At 30.7% G+C, this 22,682-nt stretch overlaps 1 protein-coding gene across 3 annotated transcripts in view; it reads left to right on the top strand.

Annotated features, from left to right (window-relative positions):
* Positions 1-17,622, top strand: part of LOC114329352 (kynurenine aminotransferase) — a 45,054-nt gene extending 27,432 nt beyond the window's left edge. For all 3 annotated transcript variants that reach the window (XM_028278414.2, XM_028278415.2, XM_028278416.2), the window contains exons 8-9: positions 11,615-11,778; positions 17,482-17,622. In XM_028278414.2, the coding sequence (XP_028134215.2) occupies positions 11,615-11,778; positions 17,482-17,541 (224 nt within the window). In that variant the 3' untranslated portion in view covers positions 17,542-17,622. The remainder of the gene's footprint in view (positions 1-11,614; positions 11,779-17,481) is intronic.
* The last annotated feature ends 5,060 nt before the right edge of the window (positions 17,623-22,682 follow it).

Here is a 22,682-nt window from a genome sequence, read left to right as displayed (position 1 = left end):
CGTGCAAATATTATAAGAATTATAGTGCATTTAATGGTAGAAGCATATAATTTGGACCACATATACTACACATACAAAGATTCAAATTTAGATATGAGGCCATCTCAGATTTTGCCTTTTACAAAAAAGGTGGGCATTCAAAATGGCGACTATACATATGTGACTAATAGCACGATAACTTTTGAACGAAAAGTCCGATTTCAACCAAATTTGGTATATAGGTTCTTTTTTTTATGTGTAAGATCGAGCTCTTGAACCGGAAGAATCGGTTTACCAGAAGTTGTTTTTCCAGATTTTTTTTGTAAAAATATGTTGTTTATTTTTTCAATTCTTTCACCCTATGTATATTAATTTTTCAAAAAGGTAAAACCGGCATTGAAAAGAGCATAAAAATATTTTTTAGGAAATATAACTCTTTAGTTGTATTAGTTACCATTTAATAAATGCATAACGTATCTTCACATGTAGGTACTTAATGTGCGGCAGATTCGTGCAAATAATAATATAAGAATTATTGTGCATTTAATGGTAGAAGCATATAATTTGGATCACACATACTACACATACAAAGATTGAAATTTAAATATAAGGCCATCTCAGAGTTTGTCTTTTACAAAAATGGCAGGCATTCAAAATGAATTTGCCGCCCATATGTACATGTGAACATAGTTATACATTTATTAAATGGTAATTAACATATGTCCTAAAAAATATTTTTACACTCTTTTCAATGGCGGTATTACCTTTTTGAAAAATTTATATATGCAGGGTGAAATAATTGAAAAAGAAACAACATATTTTTATATAAAAAAAACAGTAAAAACACAACTTCTGGTAATAGGGGAGTGCAATTAGAACGAAAAGATACAATGTTTCGGAAAAAATCAAACAAGGTTATATTTTTCTAAAACTTTTTTTGTTAGTTTATAAATATGTTAAAGTAAAAAGTTCTACTCACAAATTTCGCCGCTAATTGTTTATTAATTGTTTAATCAGTAACAATTTTTTTTTGTATAAATAATGTTAAGAATATGGGTGAATTCAACATTTTATTTTGATAAAAAATGTTTTTATTTTAGTTTTGATTATGCTGAACCCGAATCTGACATTAAAATTTGCAAATTCAAAATGGCGGATTCAAAATGGCAGATTTTTTTCTAAAAATCCTTAAAAAGCAGTTGGAAAATCCGAATTTTTTTTATAAAACGTGTTTGTTTACATATATGTGGATATTTTTGAGAGGTTGCTGAACCTGAATCATATTTTGATAATTTAAATTATAAAATGGCATATCCAAAATGGCGAATAACTTAAAAAATAGTTGTAAAATCATAATTTCTTTACAAAATGTATTTATTTCTACATATATTTATTTTTGAGAGCTTTTATAAACCTAACTTAAATGTTAACATTATAAACTATAAAATGGTGGATCCAAAATGTGGATCCAAAATGTGGATTTTCTAAAAAGAACATAAAAAAGAACATTTTTTTAAAATATTTATTGTCTTTATTTTTAATAGGTTGTTGAATCTGAATTAAAGATTAAAAATTTAAATTTCAAAATGGCGGATCCAAAATGACGGATATTTAAATGAAAAACAAGTAGAATCCAATCAAACAAATATGGAACTTCATTTAAAAAAAAAAGATAAACAAATAATTTTCAGAATAATATTAAAAATTAAAATGTACTAGAAAGAAAGAACAAATTATTCAAAATCTATCTCTTCAATAGTCAAAAAATTGTTGCAATGGGATCATAAATAAAAAAGTTATTCTTAGTAAAAAGCTCTGCATATTCTAAAACTTTAAATGCAATCAAAAAATATCAATTTTTATCAATTTTGTACAAGATATGTCGATAAATAAAAATTTCAGTTAGGAGTAAAATACCTATATTTTTCATAATACTGAAAATTGTTATTATGGAAAGTTGTTCAGAATTAAAAACGATGTGTCAATATGCAATAACACTCTTCTAATCGAAATATTGTGAACTATAAAGGTACATATTTATGGCGCGAAATATAATTTTTTAACATACCTCGTATAATATTGATAAAATATAATATTTTATATTTGCATATTAAGTGTTAGACCATGCACAGCTATTTATGACGAATAACTCTCTTCATAAAATTAATAATACATCAGTTATCATAAATTATTGGTATACACGTGTGTAAATGCTGGTGTATACACGTGTATAAAATCGCTCCTGCTATTTAGTAAATTTAAGTGGTACAAAAATGATAAAAACAAGTGAGTTCTTCAACAACTAATCCACAAAAGTGCACGGACATCTTCATCTAAAAAGTGAGTTAAAAATATTAGATAAATACACCTAAATTGCAGAAAATCCTTAAATAGAAGCGAATAAAGACTAAAATCCAGTAAAGTAGCTGAAGTCACTTTTTGTCGAATATTCTTGCTAGACATCAATTCCACCAAAATTAATAGACGAATCACTGCGGTAAATAATGGTAGACGTTATTAACGAAGCTACAAATATATCTCAACTTACCGTTTCAGACCTGACCAATCTCATACATAACGCGATTAAAGAAGTTACTAGTAAACAAACACTTGAAATTAAAAATGAAATTGCAGCTAGTCTGGACAACATTTCGCAAATAATAGAACAAAATAAAAAAGTAATTGAACTTGAAAATAAAGTTTGCTTTCTAGATAGAAAGATAAGAAAAAATAATGTGGTTATATTTGGCTTCAAAATCACAGATAAGAATAATTTACTGTCAGAAGTTCTTGCAAAATTAAATTCCCTTTTAGAGATAAATCTCAAAGCAGAAGACATCAACAACGTCTATCAAACACAAAGAGATCCTCAAAAGTCTCCTGTATTTCTCGAGTTTGTCTCCTTTTTAAGAAAGCAAGATCTGTATAAAAATATTGTAAAATTAAAAGGAACAGGTATATCAATAGTAAATGATGCATCCGTTGAGGACCGGGTAATACAAAAAAAACTCTCAAAACATTTAAAGTTAGCCAGAGAACAGAACCTGCGAGCTAAGATAAGAGGTTATAAATTAGAAATAGAGGACCAGATATACACAGTAGATGATTTGGAAGACCTAGAACAACAAGTAGGCTCGCCGTCTTCAGATGAAAGCGATACATGTAGCACTAAATCCAACCAAAATATTACTGTTCATAAACATACTGAGGCCGGCACTTCGATCCAACAGAGTGAGAAGCCAGTGTTCAAGAAACGGAAGCGAGGAAAAATTAACTACAGCCCTAAAACGAGAAACCAGAAACAAACTGCGAACGCTAGAAAATAAAGGCTCCTTTATTTCTTTTTGGTGGAATGAACTCTAATTTTGTTTCTTAGATTTTTATGCTAGATTATACTAATTTATTTTTCTTTTTTTGTATTCTGGTGATTAGGGAATTTATTTATTTTTATAATTAAATGAGTTTTATGTCGTTCATATCAATATTTGTAACTATGCGTCAATATAACAACTAAAAATTATATGAATGCTTATATAGACAACATTAACTAAAAAAAAACAATATTTTAAAATTGTACATTTATTTTCAATTCTTTTCAGCTTAGTATATCTGTAAATTTTTTTTTCTCTTTTTTATTTTCATAATACGTTTTTTCAACACGCTTAAATTTGGGTATTATTTAGTTTGAATATATTTTGATAGATTTTGTACTTATTTAATAAAATGAATGAGCCATTATCTGTTTGTCATATAAATGCAAGATCTATCTTGGCTAACTTTATTGCTTTTAAAGATGCTGTGTTTAATAAATTTGACTTAATTACAGTATCGGAGTCCTGGCTAAAACCAAATATTGTAAATAGAGTAGTCGATTTACCGGGATACAAAATTTTCAGACGGGATAGATCTTTGAGAATAGGTGGAGGTACTGCTGTATATATTAAAAATAGTTTAAAGCCTAAACCTATTACTAATCTGGACAATATTACTTCCGAACAGTTATGGATCTCGTTTTGTTATAATAATAAAACTTACGCTTTGGGTTCACTTTACAGGCCTAATGATTTTTCTTATCACGATTTCGCTAACGATCTTGACTTATGTTTAGGTACATTATCGCCATCGTATGACTATATTGTTTTTGCTGGGGATCTTAATATTAATTTTTTAAAACCGAGTAGCCTACAATGTAGAACTCTACAGTCAATTTTTGACACTTACAGCCTTACTCAAGTTGTTGACCAACCAACAAGAGGTCCAAAACTACTCGATATTATATTATGTACGGAAGCTTTAAAAATCAGTAATGTAAAAGTTACTAAGTGTCCTTTAGTATCAGATCACTCCATGCCATCTTGTTACTTTGGATCATCGGGTATAAAAAAATTTAAACCTTTTGAATTCACTTTTCGTGACTTTAGAAATTTTGAACCGCATTATTTTCATCGAGATCTAGCAGCTTCCGACCTTCAACAAATTTATCTACTAAATGATATTGAAAGTAAAATCAACGTATTAAATTCCACTATTCTAAATTTATTTCAAATTCATGCACCTCTTCGTCAAATTAAAATTACAAGACAAAAGGCTCCATGGTTAACAGACACATTAAGGTATATGATGAAATTAAGGGATAAAGCATTATTAAAATTTAAAAAATCAAAAAATGAGAATCATTGGAATTTTTACAAATCAATTCGTAATGAAGTTAATCATGCAATTAAACGCGAAAAGAAGGCGTATTTTGAATTTCAGTTACGGCGAGGAAAAAATAAAAAATATGTGGAAAGAAATGAAGAAGCATAACATCATTAGTAATAAAAAATCGTCGTCATTTATTCCTGATCATTTGCAAGATCCGGATTCTATAAATAATTATTTCGTTCATGGTATTGGTGGTCACGACATTCCTGATGCTGACGTTTTAAACCACTATTCTTCTTCTAAAATTCCTGGTGTTGATAATTTTAGTTTTACAGTAATTGATGAGTTAAAGGTATATGAAAAAATACTTTCAATAAAATCAAACGCTTCTGGACATGATAACATTAATATCACTATGATTCTTTATTGTTGCCCCTACATTTTACCATTTATTACTCACATATTTAATTTTTGTCTACAAAAATCTATTTTCCCTTCTGTTTGGAAAGAGTCGAAAGTCATACCTCTTCCAAAAACTGATAGTCCTGTTGACTACAATGAGCTGCGTCCCATAAGCATTCTATGTACCTTTTCTAAAATCCTAGAAAAAGTGATGGATGAACAAATTAGGCAACACATTACCAAATTTCACCTCCTACCAGAACATCAGTCAGGTTTCCGTCCTGGATATAGCTGCACTACCGCACTTCTTAAAGTTTTAGATGACATTTACTCTTATATTGACTCCAACAACCTGTGCATACTAGTTTTATTAGATTACTCGAAGGCATTTGATAAAATTAACCACCCTCTACTTCTCTCACTATGTAATTTTATGTCTTTTAGTAAACAAGCGCAAAAAATGTTGAAGTCATATTTAGATCAAAGATCTCAAAGCGTGTTTTTAAATAAAAAGTCGTCAAATAAAATATACCTATCACGAGGAGTTCCGCAAGGTTCTATATTGGGACCTTTGTTGTTTTCGATATACACCTCCCAGTTCTCAAGTTATTTAAATTATATGAAATCTCACTATTATGCAGATGACACACAATTGTACTTAGAGTTTAAAGAATCAGAAGTTGAAAATGCTTGTTCTAAAATTAATAAAGAACTAAAATCTATTTCAGACATTTCAAACAAATTCTGCTTAGGCATAAATCCCTCAAAATCCAAAGCCATGCTGTTTGGACGTAGAATAGAGAAAAATCGAGTAAATAATAAAATACATTTAAAAATCAATAACGAAAATTTAATTCTATCTAATTGTGAAAAAAACCTGGGACTCATATTAGATGACTCCCTAACGTTCTCTAATCATATTTCATCAATAATTCAGAAAGCATTTTGTAATTTAAAACTTTTATTCTCACATAGACAAATGTTTAATAGAACCACTAAAATTATGCTCTGCAATAGTCTAGTGCTTTCACAGTTTAATTACTGTGATGTAATATATGGACCAGCATTAACACAACTAGATCAGAATCGTTTGCAACGAATTCAAAATATGTGTGTCCGTTTCATTTGTGGTATCAGACGTCGAAATCCAACTTCTAAGCATCTTGCAGATCTAGGATGGTTAAATGTTAGTAACAGGCGTATTCTTCACGGATCAGTATTATTTCATAAAATAATGCTAACCAAAAAGCCCTATTATTTATATAAAAAAGTTAAAAAAAGGTCAGAAGTACATAATATTAATGTCAGATTCAAAAATAAACTTAATATACCGAAACATAAAACCTCGTTATTTCGATCTTGCTTCTCTTACAATATTGCCAATCTGTACAATATGATCCCTGAAAATTTCAAAACTTTACCCATCTCTCAATTTAAATCCAACGTAAAAAAGTCTCTATTTAATAATAGCATAAAATTAAAATTTAGATTATAAACCAGTAAATTTGGCTACATTTGTTTAAATGATTGCAAAGTTTATTCAATAAAAATTTATTCAATAAAAATAGATAATTAGTGTTATTATCATATACGATAAATTTATTTTAGCATGTAAATAAGGTCTTTAGGTTACACTAGAATAGTAATTATTTGTATTGCGGTTACGTGGAAGAGCGCTTCTTAGCTGGTGTTTCTAGGAACATCATCTAAGAGCGAACGTCGCCTTTTGCTTTATTATAATTATTACTGTTTGTCTAGTTTGTATTTTTTTTGAAAAAAAGCAATAAAGTCATTATTATTATTATTATTATTAAATAATAAGTGAAAATTTAATGATGTTGGGTATAATTAATTTGAAACAATATTAAAAAAGAAAACAAAATCTTCGATTAGAAGGATATAATTACATATTGGAACATAGTTTTTAATTACAAATAACTTTTCTTTATAAAAATTTTCGATATTGTGAAATATAAAGGTACTTCTTGAGTGAAATTCATATTTTTTGACATACCTCGTACAAAATTAACAAAATTTGATATTTGATGGTTGCATCTTATGTTATATATGATGCAGAGTATTTTATAAAGAATAACTTTTTTTCGTAAAACTGATATTAAAAAAGTTATCAACAGGTTCCAAGTTACGCAGACATACTGTATAAGAGCTAAAAAAAATTTTTTTGTTGAACATTTGTTATTGTTGAAGCTTATTATTAAATATATTTTAGGTAAGTTTTACAGAAAAAAGTTTTGATCACTCTGTATATACATTTTTTCAGCTGGTACTTTTCGGTTTTTATATTACATTTTTGTTATCTTTCTTAGTATTCTCAAAAAGAAATTGTTCATTTCATTTTTAAACTAAAATAATTCAGTGTTTTTTAAATATTACATCCTAGGCTTTAAAAAAATATAAAAAAAATTGTATTAGATTTATTCAAACTTGAGTAATACCGTCTTAAAGTGGTGGGAATTCTGTAAAACTACGAAGTTTTCAAAAATTATATTTTTTGAGACAGCGTATTATTTGAATTAAATTTTTGAGATTTTTTTTTAAATAAAACATCGTTTAGTAAGATGATTGAGAGGTAAGTTGTGCAAATTTGAGAGTTTTATAAGTAAAATTGTATTAGTTACACATTTTTAAATCATTTTTAAACAAAATTCATGTAAGGCTCATTTTCCCCCCACAAGTTACTTATGTCCATATATTTTATTTCTTTTTGTTACAACCATAAGAAAGCTTATTTCATCTTCTTTCATGTCCAATTTGTAAAATTTCTTTTGATCCATTAGTTAAAGAATTACATTTAAAAAACTCAATCGTGCACTTCTTCCAACGCTAGTTTCCAGTGCGCCAATGTGTGTGAGAAGGGTGACTTTGGCGTTATAAATAAAAAATTACAGAAGCTAGAGGTTTAATTTTAGAAAAATCTTTATATAAGGTTTTTTTTGTAAAATTTTCTGAATTTTTCAATGGTCAAGTCAGTTTTTTTCTAAAAATTATATTCTCTGAGTTATTTAAAAAAACATCTAACTTCGCTGTTCATTTGTTTAATAAAAAATGAAGCACCCACTTCTCGAGTAGAACTTTTTGATATGTTGTTTATTAAATATTTTTTAATGAAATTACAAAAAGTTTTATCTTGTTTGATTTTTTCCGAAGTGAAAATCTAAATGCACTCCCCTATAAACCGATTGTTCCGGTTCAAGACCTCGATCTTACTCATCAAGAAAAGAATCTACATACCAAATTTGGTTAAAATCTGACCTCGCGTTCAAAATTTATCGTGCTATTAGTCACATATGTATAGTCGCCATTTTGAATTCCCTTCATTTTTGTAAAAGGCAAAATCTGAGATGGCCTCATATCTAAATTTGAACCTTTATATGTGTAGTATATGTGATCCAAATTATATACTTCTATTATTAAATGCACAATTGTTTCACATATCGGCTGTACTATGCAGGAAAACGGATTATGGTGTAGACGATATAATTTTGAGCTTTACCGTCTTTATAGTGAGCCTAGAATTCTTCTTCTTAGATATCCTTAGTTTCTTGTGGCCCTGAAGATAATTCACACCTGATTTTAGATAACCCCAAAGAAGAAAATCTTAACGGATTAATGTCCGGATAAAAATCAGGGAACTCTATGAATCCTGTACGTCCAATCCATCGATTTGAAAGCGCTTCATCTTGTTGAAACCAAAAATTTTGTTATAACTGGCCGTTCTCTTGAAGTGCAGAAATAATATGGTTATTGAGGTGGTTATTTAGTAAATCTAAATACCGGCACCGGTCTAAAAACTTGGTACAGTGGAACCTCGATAAGTCGGCCCCCGATAACCCGGAACTCCGGCTAACCCGGACTGATTTTTATCAGAAAAACATTTCAACAATAAAAATGTATTGCTGTTACAGAATCTCGTGAACCTAATTCATTCATTTGGTGACGTCATTATACGAACGAAACGATTGAATCCGACATTACTGAAAATATCAAGGTGCAGATGGGACCCTGTCGCGCAATTCGCAGCAAATAAAATAGTCGTATGTTTTTTGCTTCATTTTATTTCGGTTATACATACGCATTTTCAAGGTTCACGAGTTCACGATTTTGTACCAACTCTATGTAATATAATATTTGAGAGATAATGGAACCGGATTGAACTACATATACCATAGTAAAAATGACTCATCATGGCACACCACATTCATTGTGGTGTTATCGAAAACAGGCACCTGTATTATTCTTTATTTATTTGAAACTTTCTTAGCATTGTTTAGAAAAGACTATTAAAATTCTTTTTTTAACAATGGTCTTAGCATTGTTATTAAATAACATAACATCAGAGACGGTATTGTGTGTATTAAAAATTATTCAGATTTCGTGTTTGCGTGTCTTTTGTCTATAAGGGCAACAAAACGTAAAAATGTTGTAGTGACAATGGAAAAGAAACTAGAAGCATTAAGTAGAATTGATAAAGGTGAATCTTGCAGCATTAAATTATGGTGTCGGTACATCTACAGTATCGGATTGGAAGAAAAATAGAACTAAAATCGAAGAATTTTTTTTCAAAATGATAACAAAAGACAGTTTGGACAATCGGTGCAAAGCTAATAAAGCTAAGAATGAGACATTTGACGACGCTTTGTATGTGGTTTTGTGTGGAATGCGAACGTGGTTTACCGGTGTCTGTGTGACAATTATAACGGAGTTTATCTGTAAGCACATATTTTATTAATTTTTACCATTTTCTCCAGCTAACCCGGATTTCCGATAACCCGGATCGGCCGCGGTCCCAATTAATCCGAGTTAACGGGGTTCCACTGTATATTAAAATTAGGAATAACAAATTTGTTTTTAATATTTAAAGATATACCGGGTGTCCCATTTAAATTAAATAACTTGAGGGTATTTCCAGTGAAACCAAAAGTAGGCTAGTAACAAAAAATATTACATTAGATACGCTTTGTTCATTGTAATTGCATACAAAGTTTCATGAAACGTCTTTTTTGTTTCAAAGATACCTTGTGTTCATATTTTATTACTATCTTGTGTTGGTAGGGGAGCCCAAGCGGGGATTTTTGCAATTACTTGAACGCGTCAAAAAATCACATGCGGAGAAACCTTGTGCCCTGTAAATGTACCCCTACCTACCATATATGGACTCTTAATACAGGGGCATGTGTTGGGGGCAGTGCTTAAAAACAAACTATCTTTAAAAACTCAAAAACGTCAGATTAAGACAAGATAAGAGAACATCAAGAACAGGGTATACAGGGTGTCCCCGAAAATAGTGCGATCCTTAAAGGTATAGGTAGAAGGCACAATGTAGAGCAAAAAAGTCTTATAACATTTTTTTCTAAATTGATCCGTTTGACCAAAAACGAAAATACATTTTGATATGCAAATTGAAGTCTGGCAACAACGCGCAACTCAAAAATCTAAAGATTAAAAAAGTAGGTTTGTAGGTCAGTTGCATCTGGTAGGTAAAATAATGTAAATATCAACCAAACCCATATCCATTATTTTGCAGGTAGGTACCTACGATGTCAACAACTCCAAAAATCACACCTCAAAGTAAATAAACAAGGGATTATTAGGAAATTTCCACAGTCACAGCAAGTTCTTCTAGGCTACGTTGCCATGTCATTCAAATTTATGAAAATAAAAATTCACTTATATGGAGAACAATGTAATTTTTTTCTTGGAAACGGTTAGCTTTAGAAAAAAATGTTATAGGACTTGTTTGTTCTAAATTGTGTATTATATCCATACCTTACAGAAACGCACTATTTTCGGGGACACCCTGTATTTAAAAAATCTGACGATTTAGCGGGGCGTAAGGAAATGGGTGAGTCACAGAGTTTCACAAAAAAATGAATATTTCGCGAAATTAACATCAAATCGAAAAGCTGAAAAAAAAACGTGTTCAAATATTTTTTAAAAATCTATTGAATGATACTAATACAACCCCACCCCCACGGATGAGTAACTTTAATAGGAAACCCGCGATATTTCGCAACATGAAAATCAGATCGAAAAACTGAAAAATACAACTTCAATGTTTTTCAAAAATCTATCGAATGACACCAAACACGACTCCCACGGAGGTGGGGTGGGGGATTGTTTTAAAATCTTAAATAGAAACCCCTATATTTTTATTGCAGATTTGAATTCCTTAGGTAAAAATAAGCAACTTTTATTCGAGACATTTTTTCGAATTATGGATAGATGGCGTTATAATCGGAAAAAAGATTTTTTTAAATGGACAATTACATTAAAAAATGGAAAATTCCCACTAAAATGGAAAATAACTTTATTTTGGTTTTAGGACCTAATCTTCACAACCCAATAGATTCCCATAACGCTTTAGTAACTGCAAATTTAGCATTCAATGCTCCCCTACATATATTTTGTGTTGAAAACGATTCTTGATCAAATAAGCAGATAAGATGTAAATACATATTTGCTTTTACAGTACTGATCTTACAATCTGAAAGCTAAAACTTTAAATATAATTTTTGTTGCATATTACTGTTATTGGATAATTTCAGGCTTAAAATATTTTTCCTTTTAGAATCAAAAATTGACATGAATTCAGAAAGTGATCCACAAAAGGACTATCGAGCCACCAAGTGGATGACAAAGAACATTGGTTTACAGGGAATTCCACCATCAGCGTTTTATGGACCAGATCATAAAAATCTTGGTGAACAGTTTATTAGATATTGTTTCTTAAAGGTAAGTAAAGTAACGATTACTGGTAATAATAGCTTGAATATAATTTGGTAAGCAATTTGTGCGTTGTTTACACCTTATAAGGAACTCTGGATGTATTCTATCAAACCCTGGTGTGTTGATATCGGCCAGAGCAGAAAATATTGTCAAAAAAGAAAATAATTGTTTCGTTTTGATTCAATTCGAGTCTCTTGCCATCCTCTGACACCTGATGTTTCGGAATCCATTCCTTTTCAAAGAGGCTTCGCAAGAAGACTGAACTGGACCATAACGAAACGAGAAGATGGTGCAAATATTAAAATACTTGTACCGGAATATGGTTAGACTGTCCTCTAACGGGGAACGATGAAATGAGTGAAAAGAATTTCGACAACGAATCAAGTAATCTGTTAACCGAGGTACACAGTACCAAACGGCGCCGCGCCGCCAGTAAAATTATTTTCTTTTTGTCATACCATACTCTGTATTAGAGTACAAAATGACACGTTTCATATAAGTAATCTGCGGCGCATTATTGGCATATTTTCCTGGCGGCGCCGTTTGGTACTGTGTACCTCGGTTAACAGATTACTTGATTCGTTGTCGAAATTCTTTTCACTCAGAAAATATTGTTCCTATTCTCTCTTCCGATGTGATTCTTGTGTATTGCATGTACTCATTTATTTTTTCCTCGCTTTCAGATTTTCAAATGTCACAAGGGGAGAGGCGGGGTGTAGTAATATATCACGTGTATTTATTTTTTTTTGTAAACGCGATACTCAACCGAACAGCGGCTTTACGTGTATATATATTTTTTTCAGTACATTCTAGATATAAATACTGAATAACCTTAGAATACGAGTGTTTTATTAGTAAGGCAGATAGCCTTTAATTTTAATATTAAAAAAAAAGTTTTTCAGATACTAAAAAATATACTTAAAAAACTGTAACATGAAGTAAAATGTAATTGGTATATTTATTAAAAATGTTAAAAATCAAAATGGATTGAAAAAATGTGTCCAATTCAGAACGTTTTCGGACCTATCAGTCCATCATCAGTGAATTCAAATACTGGCTAAATAGCCCCAGAACCAAACAATGGTTGAAATTATAATGTAATCTACATTATGTTGTAGTAATATTGATCAGGCTAAATGCCGATGTTAAAAGATATAACCTCCGGGAACATGGTGAAACTCTACCAAGAATCAACCATCTTAGGCTAACGTTGACTACCAAATGTGAACACTTTGACTACCAAGTGTTCACACTTGGTAGTCAAAGTGTTCACATTTGGTAGTCAACGTTAGCCTAAGATAGAGTTTCACCATGTTCCCGGAGGTTATATCTTTTAACATCGGCGTTTAGCCCGTTCAATATTACTACAACATAATGTAGATTGAATTATAATTTCAACCATTGTTTGGTTCTGGGGCTATTTAGCAAGTATTTGAATTCACTGATGATGGACTGATAGGTCCGAAAACGTTCTGAGTTGGACACATTTTTTCAATCCATTGGAAATTTTAATAAATATACCAATTACATAGAAGTGGTTTTTACTTCATGTTACAGTTTTTTAACTATATGGTAAACAGCCAACCTAGGGAACTACCCTTTTTAGTTTAAAAAATATACGTGATATAGGGTGGTGGGGAGTCTTAAACCTCACCATGTATCATTAAGGGGAAGGAAGGGGGTTAAAAATGACAAAAAATATCACTTGATTAATGGACGACCCCTGAAGTATTTCATCTGAATTATAGATATGATTTTCGTTTCTCTTCAACTAATATTTTAACATATTGTGTACATAAGGCTTTGTATTTCGTTTTCCTCTTTTTCTAAGGGGCCATCTTTAGAGTGCTTCCTGTGTTGCTCCTAGTAAAGTGACTTACTCTTGTCCATACCATTTCAATGTTATCAGACTCTCGTATTTTCTTGGAAGCAATTTTTTCAGTGGGCCTTTGTTGCCATCGCAGGGTTGTGATTGGTTTCACAATTTACTGCGGCTCTAGGGATTTCACATCCTCCATTATTGATGGATGTTTTTGTTCGTGAGTATGTAGTCGATTGATTATTTTGTCCTCATGTACTTTCGAATGTATATACAGTGCTAGTCAAAAGTCCGTACCCCCCTCGTATCTTTTGAACGGTTATACCTATAATAGTGAAATTTGGAGGGAGGAAAAAAACGGACGTAAGCTTCTTAACTAGTCATGACACATGACGTAATAGTTACAGAGCCACTGTGACCGATAATTTTAAATGGGACCTTATGGCAAGAGATACCTAGTTTGAAAGGTATTCAAAATACCTATTTAGTCGTACTAATTTTGTTTGGGTGTAAGTTGATTTTGGTGAATAAATTAAATAAATATATAAAATAAGAAAAAGTAATAAATATACAGGACTGGAAAGGCTGGTCAGAAAGAATAGTCGCTCTTGAGATGAAAGATGAACAAGGAGAGCCACAGACAATAATTACGGCATATGGACCCGATGAAAATGAGAAAAAAGAAATCAAAGAAAAATTCTGGACAGACCTAAATATAGCAATAGAAAACAGTAAAGGGCGGATTTACGTCATTGGAGACTTCAACGGAAGAGTAGGAATCAAAGATGAGAGAGTAACGGATGTAATTGGAAGGTACGGTGAAGAAGTGAGAAATGATAATGGAAAACGGTTAATAGAATTCTGCGTACTAAATAATTTAATAGTAACAAACACTACCAACACAAAGACATACATAAATTTACTAGGCAAGGACCAAGAGAATCAGAAAAGTCAATAATTGATTACATACTAGTAGAACGCGACAATCGAAAGGTAATTCAAGACGTTAGAGTCAGAAGAGGACCAGAAATAAGTAGTGACCATTATTTATTGGAAGCTAGAATAAAGAATAAAAACAAAAAACCCCAGGAACATACAAAAGAAAACAAAAGAAAAATTGAATACGAATCAATCAGAACTTACAAGCTCAGAAACAAAGAGATTGCCCTAAGATACAAAGAAATGGTTGATTTAGAAATAGCAGCTCTGGAAAATGCAAATGATAGTAACAACCTAGAACAAAAATGGCAATCATTTAAAAATATATTACTGGAAGCGGCGAAAAAAGTATGTGGCATTAGTAAAAGGAATGACAAGGTGAAACAAACAAACTGGTGGACTGCCGAAATAAAACAACAAGTGAAAACTAAGAAAAAACTTTGGAATACTTATTTAGGAAACAAAACAGTAAACAATTACAACAAATACAAAGAGGCAAGAACTGCAGTAAGAGATATGATAAAAACAGAAAAGGAAAAGAGTTGGCATCAATTTGGACAACAGGTGGAACACAATAGCAAAGAAAATCAAAAACTTTTTTATAGAACATTAAAATCTCTGAGAACAGACAAACCTAGTAAGGATATGAGAATTAAAAACATGGAAGGAAAAATAATCACAGATTGAAAGATGGCGACAACACTTCCAAGAATTATTAACTACCACAAAAGAGGATAGGAATAAAGAAAACAGTAACGCGACAGGTAGTGAAGAACAGAGAACAAGCATCGAGATAACAATCGAAGATACAATAGAAGCAATAGGCAAACTTAAAAACGGAAAGGCACCTGGACACGACCATATACCACCGGAAATGCTGAAGTACATGGGAATGAAAGGCGTAAAACAATTAGCTGAAATATTCAAAGAAGCAAGCAAAAAAGAAACAATACCGAAGGACTGGGAGATAGGAGTAATAGTACCGATATATAAGAAAGGAGACCACAAAGATTGTAACAACTATCGAGGAATTACACTGTTATGTTCTTCTCTCAAAGTCTATGAAACAGTACTAGAAAAAAAGCTGAGAAACATTACAGAAACTACTTTAAATGAAGCACAGAGTGGCTTTAGAAAGGGACGAGGAGTACAAGACCATATTTTCACGGTAAAACAAATAATTGAAAAAACGTTACTGTCTAAAAAGAAAGCATATATGGCCTTCATAGACCTGGAAAAGGCATTCGACAGGGTGAAACGACAAACTGTGTGGGACAGCTTGATAAGAAGAGGGGTTGACGATAAACTAGTTGAAATCATCAAAAGTCTTTATAAGAGAAACAGGAACTACATAATACATAAAAACATTAAATCAACAGAATTCGAAACAACTGAAGGACTAAGGCAAGGAGGTGTCATGAGCCCAACCCTCTTCAACATCTTTATGGACGAAATCATGATAGAGTGCACACCACAACTAAAGAAATTGCATGTAGGGTACAGGAATCTCCATAGCGTAACCATTTCGGAATGTGCGTTCGCAGATGATGTAGTAGTTATCTCAGAAAAAGAAGAAGACCTGCAAAATAACCTGCAAGCATGGAATCACGCATTATGTAAACAGGGTATGAAGATAAATACACATAAGACGAAGACCATGGTAATATCGCAAGAACCAGTCGTAATAAATATGAAAATTAATGAGGAAGCAATAGAACAAGTAAACCATTTCCAATACTTGGGCGTTACAATCGAAAATAATGGAAGGCAGGACAAAGATGTTGAAGAGAGGATAAGTAAAACATCAAAACTATTTCATGCAATAAAAAATAGCTTCTTAAACAAAAAGGAAATCACAAGAAAAACCAAACTAACTGTATTTAACACCATATATAGACCAGTGCTTACATACGGCTGTGAATCATGGATACTAACTAGAAAACTAAAAAGCAAGATACAAGCCCTAGAAATGAAGTATTTACGAAGAGTTAGAGGAGTGACAATGAGAGACAGAATAAGAAGCACAGATATACGCACAGATTTTAAGACGAAATCTGTACTTGAGTATATTGAAGAAAAACAACTAAGTTGGTGGGGACACATGAAAAGAATGAAAGACAACATACCGGTGAAGAAAATATGGGAAGCCAGGATACAAAAGAAAAGAAGTAGAGGAAAACCTCTAGAGAAGATTGGGATACAGTAGTCGCTAAAATCATCCAAAGGAAGGGGAAAACAATAGCAGAAGCAAGCCGATTAGCATACAATAAGAAACAATGGTCAACATTTGTACACACGTGAAAGGATGTGCCAGTCCCGACACTGAAAAGTAAAAGGGACTCAAAAGACTATATATATATAATATATTAAATAAATATAATATTGCAGTTTCGCATTGAATTAATAAAAATTAAAATGTCCGCCTATGGTTTTTTTGTCAAAAGTTGACGTTTTTCAATTCTCTAGCAGTTTTTACCTCAATGTCAACCTTTTTGACAAGTAATCATAGGCGGAATTTTGAATTTTTATTAATTAAATGCGAAACTACAATTTTATATTTATTTTATTTATTCATCAAAATTAGCTTAAACTCAAACAAAATTAGTATGACTTAATAGTTATTTTCAATACCTTTCAAACGAGGTATCCCTTGCCATAAGGTCCCATTTAAAATTATCTGTCTTAGTGGCGCTGTAAAGTCATCTGTCACTATTACGTCATCTGTCAGGACCAGTTAAGAAGCTTACGTCCGTTTATTTCCTCTCTCCAAATTTCACTATTATAGGTATAACCGTTCAAAAGATACGAGGCGGATACGGACTTTTGACTAGCACTGTATAGTTGTGGTTTATGTAGGTAGAAGATACATGTTCTAATACTTATGTTCCTTGTATAGTTGTTCTTATGATCCTTATAAACTGTTATTTAATGAGAGTCTTTCTTTGTTGCAGAAAGACGAAAATTTACAGAAAGCAGCCGATATTCTGAAGAAATGGAAAGATGGTTTTTAACAAAGAAATCTGTTGTAATCTAAAAAGATTTTGTGATAAGATGAAATTTTATGTAAATGTATAATAAAATTGTTGTTTTTACATACGTCTTTGTTTTTTAACTTTAGTGTGGCCTACAGTCCCTGGCCATATTATTATGACCACCTATGAATTTTTACAAAAATCAACTATTCCACTGGGTACGTTTTGTTTCAAATATGATTTTTAAATTAAATTTTGTGATGTAATGTTAAGAGGAAACAGTAGCGATCAACAGGTAGCGAAAACGTGTTCCAAGATTGCGGCTGTAATAATTTTGAATATTTTTTCGAGATATTTGGCACACGTATTCGTAATATAATAAAGAATGGCGGAATGAAATAAAAAATTTTAGTAGTTCCAAAATGACACAAAATCTAGGCATCGGATAAAAAAGTTTAATTGAAAAAAGTGTATTTTTTTGTTCTTCTTAATGGCGGTACAGGCTCGTTTTTTTAATATTGTATTTAATTACAGAGTAATTTCCACATATTAATATATTTTTCAAATTGGGCTCTGTACCGCCATTCTTTATTATATTACGAATACGTGTGCCAAATATCTCGAAAAAATATTCAAAATTACAGCCGCAATCTTGGAACGCGTTTTTGCTAACTGTTGATCGCTACTGTTTCCTCTTAATGTAAATAACTATATTATATCTAATAATAAACACCAATAAAATATTTGAAAATATTACATAATTATATACTTTTTAATATTCTGTTGAACTTCTGACCTTAATCAGATGGAAAATATTTGGGAGCTTTTAAAACGAGTATTTTCCGATGAAAAGTTCACTGATTAAAGAACGAATATATCATTGAAACCACAATGACAAATTAAAGCAAAAAAAATTAGCTGCATTCAGAGTATGTCAAGACGGATACAAGCGCTAATCAAAGTTAAAGGGGGCTCAACAAAATATTGAAAAAATAAAAATATGTGATATTTTTAAAAATGTTTTATTGGTGTTTATTATCAAATATAATACATTTAATAATAGACAGCCATAAACCATTTGAAAATATCACATATTTGCGTTTTTTAAATATTTTGCTGAGCCCCCTCTAACTTTGATTACCGCTAGTACCCATCTTGGCATACTTTGAATGCACTTAAATTTTATTTTGCTTTAATTTTTCATTGTGGTTTCAATGAAATATTAGTTCTTTAATCAAAACATTTTCACTAGTGACCTTTTCATCGGAAATTTCTCGTTTTAAAATCTCCCAAATATTTTCCATCTGATTAAGGTCAGAAGTTCAACAAAATATTAAAAAAAATACATATGTAATATTTTCAAATATTTTATTGTTGTTTATTATTAAATATATTATAGTTAATGCATAACATTAACATTGCATAACAAAACTAAATTTAAAAATAATATTTTAAACAAAACTTACCTAGTAAAATAGTTGATTTTTGTAAAAATTCATAGGTGGTCATAATAATATGGCCAAGGACTGTATATAGGGTGAGGCAGATAACTGGCCTATTAGAAATATTTAGAGAACTAGAGACAACAGAATCATGAAAATTGGAATAAAGGGGTTTTGAAGGGTGATCTATTTAATGAAAATACTTTCATTAATTTGCTACTTCCGGTTATACGGGAAGTTCCTTAAAACTTCGATTTTTTAAATGGGACACCCTGTATATTTTTAGATTCTACTCGATGTCTTCTTTCTTAAAATATACGGTTCTGTAATGTTATACAGGGTAGTTTAAAAGCTGATTACGTTTTTTTATTAATTTCGTAGCAAGTTTCACACCCTGTAGAATTGTAGTAGTTGGATATCAAAAACTCTATTTATGTCAAAATGATTTTTACTGTAGTCTATTATTATTAAAAATTATTAGTATAGCTAAATGTTAAATTTTAGTATACAGGGTTGGTCGAAACTCGGAATGAGGATTTTCTGAATGTTCTTAAATGGAACACCCTGTATTTTAGTATTATAATGGAAAGACATTTTATGGTACTTTTTTATTTCTTAAGCATTCCCTATACCTAAATGCTTTAATTTGTGCTTAATTGTTAATCGCGCCAAGAATGTTAACTACGTAGGTATTTTGATAGCTCAACCACTATTGACAATTTTAAAGATCAGTCTAGATCAATATGTATTTATTTCCGAAAAATTATTTGTGATTGAATATTTTCACGGCCAACCTAATAAAATTTCACGTATTTTTTGTTGAAATTAATGTTTGGCTTGAATCACCAATAACTCACAAATTAAAGCAGTTAGGTATAGGGAATGTTTAAGAAATAAAAAAGTAGCATAAAATATCATTTCATTACAATAATAAAATATAGGGTGTTCCATTTAAGAAAACTCAGAAAATACTCTTTCCGAGTTTCGACCAACCCCGTATAGTACAATTCAACATTTAGCTATACTAACAATTTTTAACAATAGTAGACTATATTAAAAATCATTTGAACATAAATAGAGTTTTTGATGTCAAACTACTACAATTTTACAGGGTGTGAATGTTGCTAGGAAATTAAGAAAAAAAACGTAATTATCTTTTAAACTACCCTGTTTAACATTACAAAACCTCATATTTTAAGAAAGAAGACATCAAGGAGAATCCAAAAATGTAAAAATATACAGGATGTTCAATTTAAAAAAAAACGAAGTTATAAGCAACTTCCGGTATAACCGGAAGTTGCAAAGAGATGAAAATATTTTCATTTAATAGATCATCCTTCAAAACCCCTTCATTCCAATTTTCATAATTCTGTTTCCTTTAGTTCTCGAGATATTTCTAATAGGCCAGTTATCTGCCTCACCCTGTATATTATGGACTATTTGCTGATAATGTTACCATCAGAATATACTACATAGAAGATTAAAGGTTGTTCTTGGAAGAGAAATAATATGATGAATAGAAAACTGAAATATGTATACATATTTCAACTATTTTGAAGAGAGTTAAAAAGAACTTCTTCTTCTTTAGGTCCGTATTCAGACGTTGGCTGTCATCATGTTTACAAGTTCCTGACACTGCTGCTGCGTGAAATAATTCTTCACCGTGGAACCACACCATTGTCAAATATTACGCAACCATGAAAGTTTCTTTCGACCAATCCATCTTGTATTATATGTCCTTTGTTTTATATCCTTGTTATTATAAGGAGAAGTAGATGATATTAAAAAGAACTAGGTTTACAATAATTAGGACACCAATTTTTAAAAAAGGATCATAGATATAGTGCAGTCAGTGAGGGTATTTGCCTCAGACTTCCATCCTACTGCATCAATTGACTTGATATTTTCACTGTAAGTAGGGACTAGCTCAAAAAACGCTCCTAATCTTGGGAGTGCAAATTTTTGGTCAAAATTACCACGGAAGTGGTACATACTCTACTCACGGAAGAGAACATAATTCTAAGCAAAAACTGTTCTATAATTTTTTTTGAAAACTCAATACTTTTTGAGTTATTCGTGGTTGAAAATTTGCCATTTTCATTGAAAAATGATACCTTTTCGGACGTTGTTTTGTGAATACCTTAAAAATGATGTAGCGAAAAATCGCGATCTAACGAAAAAAACTATATAAAACATTTTTGTAGCTTATGAAAAATCAAAGAGATTCGTTTCTTCATGAATCTTCTAGTTATAATACAAAAAGAGATGTTGTTCTGAAGCTATTTCCTTGTGGCATTTTTATAAAAAATTAAAAAAAATTAAAACGTTAATAAATTCATTTTTTAGTAAAATTGTGGCTTATTTCCCATAAAAAATACGTAATTACAAAAAGAGATATGATAATCAACTATTTTCAATGGGAAATAAGCCACAATTTTACCAAAAAATGATTTTATTAAGCGAAAAATCAAAGAAGCGGCTGTAATTATGCTAAATGAAAACAATTGTGTCGCAAATTTCTCGGTATAATGCAGTATGATGTGGTTACCCATACTAAAAGAGGAAGTCAATAGAAAGAAAATTTCACGATTAGTAAGTCAGTAACATATCGAGTTAGTACATATTTTATATTTTAGTATTACTTATTGTATATCTATGTATTATTAATATTATTTATAATTTAAAATAGATTAAATAAATTATTAGAAGAATTTTTACTAAGCAACAACATTTTTGTTTAATTTAGTATTATTTTGTATTTTGACAACGACACCCGACTTGGGCGTCGAAACGTTAATAAAATCATTTTTTTGGTAAAATTGTGGCTTATTTCCCATTGAAAATAGTTAATTATAAAAATGCCACAAGGAAATAGCTTCAGAACAACAAGAGATAAGGTAGGTAAAAAAAGATTTTTTTTGGTGCATGCTGAAAAATTCTGTAAAATCCAAATGTTTTTTAAAAAAACAAGATCAAATTGTAGAGCGCATTTTTAAATGTTCTTAAAAATCTTTCTTTTTCTCGATGTAACGAAAATGAAAAAAGATATAGTACAAAAATGTAGGTTTTTTCAGGTAACAATGTTGTTTTTTCCTTTATTACTGTATCTCTTTATCGTTATCGAGTTACATGGAGAAAAAGGAAGATTTTTAAGAAAATTCAAAAATGCGCTGTATAATTTAATCTATTTTTTTTTTCAAAAACCATGTATTTCAAACCCGTCCAACTTTTTGACCATAGTAATAACACTGTAATAAAAGGTATTGTAGAAGTAAAATGATGCATTTAAATCTGGTGGGTGAGGGGTTAAATATACTTCGTATTTTATCTTAAAATAAATTAGTTATCATTTTTTTTGCACCATATCTCGCTTAATTTGAATGTAATGGAGATGTGCTCGTTTTAAAGGTGTTTTCAAGCACTACAAAAGATATTCGTAGCATTATACTCTTAAAATCGACTATTTCTCTGTTATTTTAAGTTGAACACACCGATTTGAGCATGCACCAAAAAAATCTGTTTTTACCTACCATATCTCTTTTTGTATTATAACTAGAAGATTTATGAAGAAACAAATCTCTTTGATTTTTCATAAGCTACAAAAATGTTTTATGTCGTTTTTTTTTCGTTACTTTTAACCGCCCGAAAAGGTGACATGTTATCAAAAAATATAGAATAGTTTTTACCTACACACTTCCATGGTTATTTTGACCAAAAAATGTTCCACCCCCGAGAAGG

Source organism: Diabrotica virgifera, chromosome 4 (assembly GCF_917563875.1).
Source record: "Diabrotica virgifera virgifera chromosome 4, PGI_DIABVI_V3a".
NCBI classification, from domain to species: domain Eukaryota; kingdom Metazoa; phylum Arthropoda; class Insecta; order Coleoptera; family Chrysomelidae; genus Diabrotica; species Diabrotica virgifera.
This window is presented reverse-complemented; position numbering and strand designations above follow the sequence as displayed.